The 12813-nt window shown below is 55.0% G+C and overlaps 1 protein-coding gene across 2 annotated transcripts; it reads left to right on the top strand.

Moving 5' to 3' along the window:
* Positions 1–6359, top strand: REEP2 (receptor accessory protein 2). Of its 2 annotated transcripts, none has more exons than XM_057748394.1 (8): positions 1–297; positions 2229–2301; positions 2591–2667; positions 3843–3963; positions 4185–4298; positions 4654–4801; positions 4899–5029; positions 5115–6359. In XM_057748394.1, exons 1-8 carry the CDS (start codon positions 266–268, stop codon positions 5181–5183), a joined length of 765 nt encoding a protein of 254 aa, XP_057604377.1. In that variant the 5' UTR covers positions 1–265; the 3' UTR covers positions 5184–6359. The 2 variants fall into 2 exon arrangements, with proteins under 2 accessions (XP_057604377.1, XP_057604370.1); XM_057748387.1 differs by having other exon boundaries at positions 3810–3963.
* Positions 6360–12813: the final 6454 nt, after the last annotated feature.

Here is a 12813-nt window from a genome sequence, read left to right as displayed (position 1 = left end):
TGGCGACGGCAGGTGCAGGGGGGTGCGCCGCCGCCGCCGCCGCCGCCGCGGCCTTCCCTTTAAGAGCCGCCGCCGCCCACGGCCCGCTGCTGCGGCAGGGACCTCCCCTTTAACGGCGGCGGCTCGGCGCTCCGCGGCCCCCGCGGCGGCTGCTGCTGCGGGTGCTGCTGCTACTGCGGATCCTGCCGCCGCCGCCGCTCGGCCTCCAGCAGCTACATCCTCGGCCAGGGCCGGGTCCCCGCCCCGCGCCCCGCCCGACCCCGCCATGGTGTCCTGGATCATCTCTCGCCTGGTGGTGTGAGTGCGGCTGCGGCGGCGGCGGCAGCGGGGCGCGGCCGGTTGGGATGGGGGGTATGGGGGGTGGGGTAGCGGGTGGGGGGTATTGAAACCCGGGATGGACCACTCCGTGGCTTCATACAGCAGAGTCATGTAAAGGCACATCGTCCCTATTTGGGGTCCCCAGAGACGTGGAAGTGTGGGACCGGAGGAGGGGAAAATGTTAGAGGAGCATGGCAGGCCTGGCTTCCCACCCCTTTTATTTTTAATTTCCCTGCTTCTTCGCCCTCGTTTATCCCAGGGGCTGGGCAGCACAGCTCGATTTATGAGGAGTGGCGGCTTGTCCCCCTCCCCCACGTTAGCCGATCTGGCTGGAGGAGCTCCTCAGACCTGGGCCCTCATCTCCCTGGGGGAGAGGGCTAATGGAGGGGGTGGGCAACGCAGGGCCTCCTCATTCCATAGCTTAGGGCCATGGCAGCCTTGGCTTTCCCAAAGGCCCAGTTTCTCCTCCCTCTTCCACTGACTGTCGGGAGACTGGGGGTGAGGGCACATGCTCTGAAGGCCCCCCAGGGAGGCGGCAATGTGGGACGCAGAGAGGCTTGGAGGACAAAGTGTGGGAGGTAACTGGGAGAGGATGTGTGTGCCCAGCCTGGGATTGTGAAAGCCATGGAGGGGAGGGTGTTAGGTGGCCTTCATTCCAGGCTGCCAGCTATGTCCCTTCCCTCCCCCAGACTGCAGGAGGGTACCCGCTCCCACAAACGGGGACTTTGTCCTTGAGGATTCTGCCCTCCACCCCATCTCCAAAGGCCATTTCTCAGAAGTGTCCTGCCTCAGTGAGGCCAGTCCGTGGGGGAACAGGCAGTACCCACGCATTGTCAAGGGGCTGGGCCTGGCCGAGGCTCCACATGGGCCTCGGCCAACCCTCGGCCCAGCTCAGGACCCTGCCCCTCAGCCTCCACCTTGGGCGACTGGCACCCCAGGATCCCCTCCCTGCGGTCACGTGCTTGTGGTCTGGCTTCCTCTAGACCCACCAGTCTCCCTGCTGCCTCTCCCGCATCCCACCCCAGAGGGGATCCAGGGACTTCATACCTCCCTGTGGCCTTCAGAGTGTCTGCTTCTCTCCTGTGTGAATGAGCTCCCCGAGCAGCACTGGTCCTCTCCTTCCCTCACCTGCGTCCCGTATGTGGTCTCTGATGGGATCAGCACCAGACTCCACTCTAGCCAAGACCTCCAGCCCAGCACACTCCCCTGAGCCTATTCCCAAAAGTGTTTACCTGGGGGAATAAACCTCTTTGCCCCTCTCAGGGCCTCCTGCCCCTGTGCCCTCTGGTCCCCAGGGCTACAATGGTACCTCTGACTGCCAGGTAGAGTGCCCTGTTAGGTGGTGTCACTGGCCCTACCCAGCGTGGCTCTGTGACAGGGAGGTAGAGGGTAAGGGCAGATGGGTGTGAATGGGAGTGGTATCTGGAGAAGGAAGACACCCCTGGGGCAGTGACCAGACCCCCACCCCATGATATGTTTATGCACAAACAAGGATCAGGGCTGAAGAGGCCACATTAGACCCTCTGTCCTCTGGGTCTTTCTGTGCCTCAGGGGCTGGAGAAAAACTGAACAAGAAAGGGTTACAGGGGAATTCCCTCGCGGTGCAGTGGTTAGGACTCACTGCGGAGGGCCCTAGGTTCGATCTCTGGTCGGGGAATTAGGAACCGATAAGCAACACGGCCAAAGAAAAAAGGCGGAGCGGGGGCGGGTTATGAGTCATCACCCTAGCTGGCTGGGGCCTCCATGCTTGTGTATCCCCTCAGGCTTGCCTGCTTTGACCTTAACCCCTGATGTAGCACTCTGGAGTTCTGTCCATTCTCCCCATACCTACCCAGGGACTGATGCAGAGCTGGGAGGGAGAGGCCACTGCTCTTGGCCGAGGGGCCCAGTAACCATGCCTGCCTCCCTAGGCTCATCTTTGGCACCCTGTACCCAGCTTATTCTTCCTACAAGGCCGTGAAGACAAAAAACGTGAAGGAATATGTGAGTGTTTGACCCTTTATCTCCCACCCAACCCACATGGCAGAGATCAGGGAAGGACAGTGGGTCACATGACAGGTGGGGGTGACTTTGTACTAATGCTGTCAGCATTAATGAGACCTGGTTCAAGGGAGGTTCTTGTGTATTCCTTTCCCCTAGCCCTGGTGTGATATGCAGGCAGAGCTGAGGTCCTGAGTGTCCCCCACAGCACCTCTAGCATGGTTGGCAGGCAAAGGTGGGGTCCTGGGTGTTCCCCTAAGGCCCCAGCCAACACCGCCCTCTGTACCTTCAGGTGAAATGGATGATGTATTGGATCGTCTTTGCCTTCTTCACCACTGCCGAGACACTCACAGATATCGTGCTCTCCTGGTGAGGTCCAGCATCCCCTCCCTGCATCTCAGGGGCCAGGGCCTCTGACTTTTTCTACACAGCCGGTCAAACAGAAGACTGAGACCCAGGGTGGAATCCCCCAACAGTTCCATGGGGTCCGGGGTGTCTCCTCCCCCGACCCCCATCCAGGCCTGGCTTGGTCAGCAGAATAAGAACAGACATAACCCTCACATTTCTTTCTGGTGGTAGCCAAAGCACCACAATAGAATTCAGGAAACCTGCTTCTGCCGGACTTGTGACCTTAGCAGGTCACAGTTTTCTAGGTCTCAGTTTTCCTATTTGTAAAATAGGCATATGAGTCAACTTTATAAACAATGGATGCTTGTATTACAAAGGTTTTTTCTAGGCACTACTAGACTATGTATATGTACTTTGAGGACACGGAATGTCCTAATCATCTGTTATTCACATCAGGCGCTCAAACATGTTTACTGAATGAGCAAATGCCTCTTGGAGGAGAGGACTAACATAGCGTAGTATACTGGAAATCAAAAGAAGATAATTTTACGGAGAGGAACAGGACAAAAGATCCTTGCATTTGTAGATTTCAAGGGCCTATGGCCTTTGAGAAAAACAGTTTTAGCAGAGGAATAGGGTCAAATTAGGAAAGAGTAATGGGTTAAGAATTGAGAACAGTGAGTGTAGGTGCCTCTTGACACAAGCAAAGGAGGGAGCCTTGATACTGATGGAGGAGAGCTGGAGTGTGTGGCCTGGGAAGGAGCCTTGGGGAACGGAGAGTGATCCTTAAAAGCAGGGGCCATGCCATGGCAGCATGGGGTAGATCCAGAGCGCAGCTGGAGAAGCCTGTGTTCTTCATGGGAGGAAGGGCAGGAAGACAAGGGAGTGAGGACCCAAGAGTGCACCTGGAAGTTTAGGGAGCTCACCGTGGTGCTGACCCCAGGACAAAGGAGTGGATGGTCTTCTGTTAGAAGAGGGGAAGGAGAGCCCTCACTGTGGGGAATTCTTGCCAGGACCACGTCTCACCTTCCCACTTGGAGTCTCAGCTGAGCCTCCCCTTGACCAGTCTCCTGAGCCACATGAGAACTTCAGTGCACTAAGGGGTGGGGGGGCCAGCCAGGGTCACGCAGAGGGTCAGCACCGCTCCTGACTCCCTGCTCCAGGCTCTGCCGCCTGCCTCTCTCTCCACCCAACAGGTTCCCATTCTACTTTGAGCTCAAGATTGCCTTTGTGATATGGCTGCTGTCCCCTTATACCAAGGGCTCCAGCGTGCTCTACCGCAAGTTCGTGCACCCGACACTGTCCAACAAGGAGAAGGTCTGTTGCAACAAAGGAAGCTCGCTTCCCACCTGCCCCAGGTCAATGCAGCCCTGTGCCTATAGCCATGTGCATTCATGGCTCTCCCTGTGGGTGATCTGGCAGGGCCCTGGCCTCTTGGGACAGGGAGTGCCTTTGTCCAGGTGTGAACAAGGACAGGGCAAGGCCTGGCCAGCAGGGCCCACCCCTTACCTCTTCTTCCTTCCCCTCTGACCCCTCAGGAGATCGATGAGTACATCACACAGGCCCGAGACAAGAGCTATGAGACCATGATGCGGGTGGGCAAGAGGGGTCTGAACCTGGCCGCCAATGCCGCGGTCACAGCTGCTGCCAAGGTGAGATGGAGGCAGACCCAGCTCCCAGGGCCCCACCTTGCTCATCTTGTTCCCCTGGCCAGGCCCCTTTGCATCCACTATGTCCTCAGGTCTGTGAAGGTCTGGGGGCTTGTGCAGCTTGGGGTTCCAGTCCTGCCTCTAATACCCTCCAACTAAGGGAATTCCATTCAACGGGCTAGTTTCTTCATCTGTCCAAAGAGAAAGCATGGCCCCAGCCTGTCAGTGCTGCCATAGGATGGGGTGAGGACACTGCAGGTAGAGCACTGAGCCCAGTGACTGCCCAGTACCCCACGGTGACCTCTATCTCCACCTCGCCCCTTCCTCTGGTTCTCCCGGTGCGTGGTGGTGACCCTAGGGCCAGGGGGTGCTGTCAGAGAAGCTCCGAAGCTTCAGTATGCAGGACCTGACCCTGATACGGGATGAGGATGCGCTGCCCCTGCAGGGGCCCGACGGCCGCCTCAGACCCAGCCCCGGCAGCCTCCTGGACACCATTGAGGACATAGGTACAGACCGGGCCCATGGCTGGGCAGGGGGCATGAGGGCAAGGAGGCCAGGCGGGAGAAAGGCCAGACCCCTGTTCTCCTCTCCTCCTCAAACCAGGAGATGACCCTGCCCTGAGTTTAAGGTCAGGCACGAACCAGGCAGATCCCCGGACAGAGATCTCTGAGGATGACACGGGAGACAAGGCCCCTAAGAGGGTCAAATCCATCAAAAAAGTGCCGAAAGCTGAGGTGAGAGCCAGGCCAGAGCTTGGGGAATTGGGGAGGGGTTGTGGCCCCAGGCTGAGCCTTCTGTCTTCCTCTCTTCTTCCCACAGCCACTGGCTTCCAAGACACTGAAGACCCGGCCCAAGAAGAAGACCTCCGCGGGGGGTGACTCAGCTTGAGGCCCCAGACACCCCAGGCTGCAGAGCCCTGGCTCCACACTGTGCCAGCTCTCAGTCTCAGGCCCCAGGGCTTCTCAGGTGGCTGCTTCTGGTACCTGCCCAGTGGCCACTCCTCTGGAAGGGCTTGGAAAAGAGAAGGGAGGCCCTACGGTGGGGGTTGAGGGTAGAGGCTGGACCAGGAGCTGAGGACTGAGCCACGCGAGGGGGTGCAGGCTCCTCAGAGCCCAAATGCTACTCTCCCCGCTCCAGCCCTGCCCCCGCCTACCCAGTGCCTTGCTGAAGACCATGGCCATCCCCTTGTCTGAGGTCCTAATAGGGCCCCACTGCTCTCCCTGGGTCGGGGTCGGGGGCCAGTCACAACCCAGATTGACCAGAGACAGGCCTGAAGGCCCCGGGAGAGAGGGAGGGAGTGGGGACGGCCTCGGAGAATCTGGGCAGGGGCTCTGGGCCTGAAGCTGTGAATGGAGGATGGGGGCTTAGTGTGTGCTTAGACGACCAGGGGGACCAGGCCAGAGCTGCAGCTGGGGGCCTTAGGTAGCGCTGTGTGCTACATGTGCCCACTGAAAAGAGCTAGGGCTCCAGGGGTATGCGTGTGAGAGTGTGTGTGTGTATGTGCGTGTATCTTTCTGGGTCTAGAGCTGAGGGATTTTGAGTAAAGGACTTTCCCTCCAGCAGTATCCTACCCCTACCCTCAGCCAGCTGGCCCTTCCCCCTCTCAGCTCACCCTCCTACTCTCCGAGCCTCAAAGGACCCCAGCCCATGAGAGAGTAGGGTTCCAAGGGGCCTCTCGCCTCCTCCTCTGCCCTTGATCCTCTCCCCTTTTACCTTCTCCCATCCCTGCCCTGCCCTTGGACTGGGCTTCACCCCTCAGGGCCGTCAGTAGAGGCCCTTGCCGAGCCGGTTCCCGTCCTTCTCACCTGGGGGCCCGTCTTCCCTCCCCCTGGGGTCCTCTTCCTGTGCCAAACAGACTAGGCCCTGTGTAAGCAGTCCCCTGTCAGAGCCCAGCCTTTGCCCCACACTTTGCCCCAGCTTCTGCTGTGGCTTCAGTCCGGGCTAGGAGGAATATGTGAAGAAGAAAAAGATATTAGGAGCCAGGGGGCTCCCAAATCCATGGAAAGAGGGTGCCCAGTGGACCTTTGGCACTGGATGAGCCAATAAACCAAATTCTGGCACCTCGTTTATTTTGGCCTCTGTGCTTTGTTTTTGTTCTGGCAGTCCCCACGTGGGAAGGACTTCAAGTGAGAAGCAGAGCTCAGCTGTGGGATGGAGGGGGGAAGAGATCAGACTGTGAACCCCAGGAATTCTGATCTCCAAGGTGAGAGACGGACTTGTGGCGGTTCAGTCTGGGAAGATGGTTTTGAGGTTCAAGATAGAGCCAGGGGACTAGGAGGGGCCAGGACTTATGAAGAGCAATCCTGCCCTGAGACCCTTCCCCATTCTGGTACCTCACAGAAAGTGGCAGGTATAAGCTCTAGAGACAAAGATCATGATGAAGCATGGGAAGGGAGAATGGGATATGGGGGCTCCTGGGCAGAGCCAGGGTTTAGATGGCCATAGTGCCTAGAAAGGCTAAAAAATGTTGGCGAGGGATGGTGAGCCAGACACTGAAAGGAAGAGATAGATGGGATGAGGGGAGAGATGGAGATGAAGAACCAGCCCCATGGTTCATGTCTGACCCCATGGACAGACAAGGAGGACGGAGCCAAGGGCTGGGGCCAACAAGGCATGCCCATGTGGCCCTGAGCTGCTGGGCTGGGGTGGAGGAGAGAAGGAGGAGGGAGGCTGTAGGGCATGGGGTCTGAGTTCTAGGGAGGTAGAGCCAAGGTCACCAGGGACAGAGGGGCACAACTGGTGGGGATAAGGGCCTGGAGGCAGAAGCCAGGAGAAGGGAAAGAATGGTAGAGGAGCAGAGGTAGCATTGGAAGAGACCAACAAAGGAAAAGGGAGGGTGAGTAGAGGGAGTGAAGGAGGAGGGAGGGCGAAGGAAGCGAGAGAAACAGCAGCTCAGCCTTGTGGAAGGAAAACAGAGGAAGCAGAGCCAGGGATGGGATAGGGAGTGTGAGTGGGGACCTAGCTCCAGGCCCCGGACCCCAAGATTGGCAAAAAGTCCCTACATCAGGCTTTCCTCTCCCTTCCCTGGCATCGCAAGGGCATGTCCTTCTGCCACACTTGAGCCATCTGGCCAAGAACCTCCTGAACTGTGGTGGCAGTGGAGGTGGGGTGGGGAGGAGATGCCCTTTTCATTTTTCCTGGAATCCTCCAATCAATAGCCCTCTGAATAGCATTCCTTTCACCATTGACCTCTGGGCAATTTGGCCCCTTTCTCTATCAGAAAGGAGAGGAAGTGTCAGGTTAGAATTCAGAGACTCCCTTGTTCTAGAAAGATCTCCAGAGAATAAGATGCTGCAGTCTCCTGCTAGCAGCTACCGTATGGCCAGGAAAGCAGTCCAGGCCTCCTCTAACCTAAATCCCATTTGCTGCATATCACACACACACACACACGCACACACATTCACACACGCTCAGATTACATACTTCCATCCACAGTGACCAGTGGCTAAGGAGGTCACTGCCAGATTCCACACTGCCAGGCTCTCTGTGCACATCTGGGTTTCCCTGTGTCAACAGAAACATGCTCAGATTTCCAAGTTCACTGGTCCATTGCCATGGAAACATTCAATCTCCTAGAACTCAGCACAGGGCCTGACCCCTGTGGTGCAGGGGAGGAGAGGAGAGATGGAGGGTGACAAACAGACTGGGGAGGAGGAGGCTGGTGAGACACATCTGGGTCTATGTGACCTGTGCTGTCTCATTCCCTGGGACCACCTACCCTCTAGTAGGTCTCTCTAGGCCAGGGGAGTAGGGGAGAGACGTCACAACAGGTGTATAGCTAGAGCTATGTGGAGGGCGCTTGATCGTTGCTTGGATCCCCATTGGGCATTGAGAGAGGTGAGCTTTGGAGCGGGGGCTGAGTCTAGCCCTGTGTCCCACAGCTAGACCATCTTGGGGACCGTGGGCAGCCTTCCAGGCCTGAGGTCCCTGGCTAGAATGGCCTCAGGCCTGAAGCTGCTTCAGCTAGCTCCCCCAATCTTTCTTGTGTGTGCCCCACACCCAGAGAACCTGCTTAAAATGGGATTTCCAGGCTGTGACGTCAGAGGAAAGCTAGCAGCTCCAGCCTGCGCCAGCTCTTTCTTGATCAGCAGAGCTGAGCCCAGCCTTGCTCATCCTGGAGGAAAGGGGGTTAGGTAGAGGAAGGAGGGGCTCCTGGGGCTCTGGTCCCCCACATATGTGGCGTTTGGGATAATAGGGAGAGTGTTTCCAGGTCAAAAGCTACTGCTGGCTTCCCCACTGTCATAAATATCAGCCAGCACGTGATCATCTCCCTCACAAGTTCTCCCCAGTTTTTCCCTCTCTAAGCTGGGTCAGGCCTGCATGGAGGAGGAGGGCACCTTCAGTCTTAGAGCCAGCTTGGTTCTGCCTGGGAGCTTGTCGATATCTAGGCTAGAGGCAGCCATGGGGGAGGGATGCCTGCAAGGAGGGGGAAAAAAGCCCACTAGATGGCGCAGCTCGCTCCCAATGTGGGATTGCCTGACCTCTGTCGGGGCCCGTCTTTCCTTCAGCAGTCAGTCTGCTTAAAGGATGCTTTATACCCCACTCCCTAGAGTTGGAGGTTCATGAAGGAAGCATCCTTGTGGGTGGATAGGACAGCTATGGATTCTCAATCACTTCCTAACCCCAGTTTGTGTGCACAGGAGATGGTTAGACCCATCAGGCAAGTACTCCCTTTGGGGGAGGATCAGGCACCTCCCGACAAACAGAATGGGGGAGGAGCCTGGTGAGACAGATCTGAGTCTATGTTACCCCTTGCTGTCTCATTCCCTGGGACCACCTACCCTCTCCCTTCTGCCTCTGTAGATCTCTCCAGGCCAGGGGAATAGGGAAATTTCACCTCTACGGGGAAATTGCCAAGCTGACCCTGGGAGGGTCCTACAGCCCAAGCAGCCAAACTGGGCTTCTGAAATGGCATTGAGAGAGGCTGCTGGAGCTGATTTCAGGGTCAGGTCTGGAGAGGGACCCAAAAGGTGGCAAGGGGTAGGAAATTTGGGAGGGACAGTTTGGGCAGGAGTGAGGGACGCTAACCTAGCTGCAGGATTCCCTGGATATGATCTCCCTGATGGCCACCGTGGCAGTCCCATGCTTGCCCCCTGGTGTCCCTGTTCCCTGCTCCTTCCCTTATGTTCATCTGGAGTACTGTAGGGCTGAAAAAGGAGACAAAGACCCTAATCACCAAACCCTGGAATCCCAAGGTATTTTTCCAGCAGCCAGGGCTGAGACTCCTCAGTGACCTACCTTTGCCTGACCTCTTTCCCAAACTGACCCCACCAGCCATGCATATCTAATGAATTACCCTCTCCTTTTGTCCCAGACACATGAGTGATCAATAAATAATGCTGTCTGAAATATTGATGGCAAGTTTTACACCAGCATCCCTTAGCTGTGCCTGTCATTGGGGAACTCGAGAGCTGACGGAGAAATGCATGGCCCCCCAGAGACCTCTTTCCTTTCTGTGTCAAGAGAAGGTCTTTCTTTGCCAAGATTTCAGCCTGTTCCCATCTCAGCCAGGTCGTGATTCATTGCCATTTGGTAAGAAGAGGACAGGTCCCCCAGAGACCAACTCAGCCAGCCTTCCAGAGAAGGATGGGGTAAGCTAAACCAAGCAGAGACCCTTCTTGATTCCTTTGTCAAATCTGATGCAATTAAGATCCCATTTCCTCTGTTCCAGGTCCATCTTGGACCTGCCAGATCCAGCTTTCTGAGTGGTGACTCAGAAGGAGACCTGAGGCTTCCCTTCTTCCCCTGCCTCAACTACTTAGAGCCTGAGCAGAAGGAACTCACGTGCTCCCAGACTTCTCTGGCCCAGTCATTCTCATCTGGCGTTGTTCTCCCTGGAAGAAAAGAATGAGGAGGAGGTGGAAGCTCTTAGCCCTCTTGAGCCCACCTGGTGGGCTCCCGGGGCCAACACCCTCCTTTGGGGAATCTAGGCCCTCTCAAATCTTTGAACATGCAGTGCCTTCTGCCCAAGCACTCTTGATCTTTTGCTTCACTTGGTCAACTCCTGCATGTGCTTCAATTCTCAGCTTAGATGTGATACTGCACCCCGGTCCAGACCCCTGTGGCCTTCTGTTCTCTTCCCTGTCAGCACACATCACCCTGTTTGGTCACTGCCTGTTTCCCTACTGGACTGAAAGCTGGGGCATAGGCGATGGGTCTACCTGGTTCACCACTGGTTCCCCAGCATCTAGTACAGGGCCTGGCATACTATAAGAACTCAGGGCACAGACTTCCCAGGTGGCACAGTGGTTAAGAATCTGCCTGCCAATGCAGGGGACACAGGTTCAAGCCCTGCTCCAGGAAGATCCCACATGCCACAGAGCAACTAAGCCCATGCACCATGAGCCTGTGCTCTAGAGCCCATGAGCCACAACTACTGAGCCTGTGTGCCACAGTGCCTAGAGCCTGTGCTGCACAACAAGAGAAGCTAGCACGAGAAGCCCACGCACCACAATGAAGAGTGGCCCCCGCTAGCGACAACTAGAGAAAGCCTGTGAGCAGCAACGAAGACCCAACACAGCCAGAATAAATAAATAAATAAATAAATAAATAAATAAATAAATAAATAAATAAATAATAAAAAAAAGAACTCAGCACATTTTTCTGGAATGTTCAAATGATATCCGCGCAGCATTCTTCCACTCCTGGAAAAACACCAACCTTACAACTGCAGCATCTCTCTGCTGAGCTGTTTGCCTGCACCTGAGGATGGGTGTCTGCATTAACAGCAGCTGCCCAGATCACCTAACCTCTCCTGGACCCCCCTGCATGTGCTCACGCCCATTTGCTCTGCTTTTCTCTCTCACACACACAGATGGGGAGTCAGCTTTCCAGCCACATTCAGTTCTCACTTTAATTCAAAAGCTAAATTGGGAAGAAGAGCAGCTTCACACTCCCAATTTAGCCTGGGAGAGAAAAAGAGAGACAGCTTGGATGTTGTCAGGGAAAGGAGAAAGTTGGGTCTGGGGTGGGTAGTGGTGGCAAATGTACCCAGAGCCCAAGAGAAGACCATGAAACCCCACCACCCAGCTCCTGAAAATAATCCCTCCAGAGCTATGACCCCAGAGCGACCCCTGTAAAGCCTGTTTCCTATAGCTGTGCAGCCATTCGGGGCATTACCCCAGTCTAGAGGCGGGATTAGAGCAGGTGGAAGAGACTTGGGTTATTGAAACTGTCCAAAGAGAGATGCTGCTGCTTTGGCCACTGGTAGTAGGAAACCAGAAAGTCCTTCTTAAATCTAACTTCAATCCCTCTGGTAATTGCTGAGATGAATGATGAATAAAAACAGAATCCATAAACAGATACTTGCTCACTAATACTCACAGAGGCATTATTCACAATAGTCAAAAAGTAAAAACAACCCGAATGGCCATCAACAGATGAGAGGAAAAACAAAACAAAATGTGGTACATACATACAATGGAATATTATTCACCCTTAGAAAGAAATGAAATTCTGATACGTGCTACAATATGGATGAACCTTGAAAATATTATGCTAAAGTCAGGCATAAAAGGACAAATATTATGGACAAATATCTTCACTTACATGAGGTACCTAGAATAGGCAAATTTATAGATACAGAAACTGTAGTAGAGGTTACCAGGGGCCAGAGGGGAGGGAACAGGATGGGGAATTACCGTTTCATGGGTAGAGTTTCTGTTTGGGATGATAAAGAAAAGTTCTGCATATGGATACTGGTGATGGTTGCACAACATTGCAAATGTACTTAATGCCACAGAATAGGACACTTAAAATGGTTAAAATGGTAAATTTTATGTTATGTATACTTTACTACAATACATTTTTGAAAACAATGAGTCCAACGTCAGCCTAAAGGCATCGTCATCCTACCATGATGGCTCTCTCTGTGGCTTGACCAGAGGGAAACTGGGTCCTTTCAGTTCCAAAGATCCCCTTCCTTTGCTGATAGGAACAGAAATGCAGCCTCTGCCCAGAGTGAAGTGAAGACCTCTCTGTGGATGTTCCTGGGCATGGGAGCTAACTCTCCCTCCCTCTTATCACCCCTTGTCAGTGTGATAATCTGGATGGAAGCTCTTCTCCCTGGTTCTGGGTGCCAGCTTCCTCTTCAGTCACTCATTTTGACTTTGCCCTAAAGCAGGGTTCCCATATGGGTAGATCAGATAGGGGGGTGATTAGAGGAGGAAAAAGAGAGGACTTTTCCATCCAGTCTCTCTAACTATCCTATTGCCTATGTACCATGGGAAATGGATGCACTCTGGGCTGAGATGCCTGCCCGTAAATTTGGCTGTCCGTTTTTCTTGCTCTCTGCCTCTGACTGGGAGGCCCCTGAAGAGAGTCTCTGTGATAGCTGGTGCTGATGCGTCCAGACCTCACCCGCTCTCCTGGATGATTGCATGGTTTCCTGGCTGGTCTCACTGCCAGTCCTCCCCCACCCAGCCTCCTGGAATTATTTTAAAATGATGAGTTGGCTCTCTGACTGCCTGGGAACCACTTCAGTGGGTGGGAGCTGGATTAGGGGCTCGCACAGTCCCTG

Source organism: Hippopotamus amphibius, chromosome 1 (genome assembly GCF_030028045.1).
Source record: "Hippopotamus amphibius kiboko isolate mHipAmp2 chromosome 1, mHipAmp2.hap2, whole genome shotgun sequence".
NCBI lineage: Eukaryota > Metazoa > Chordata > Mammalia > Artiodactyla > Hippopotamidae > Hippopotamus > Hippopotamus amphibius.
Note: the sequence above shows the minus strand (reverse complement) of the source record. Positions and strands in the feature narration are given on the sequence as shown.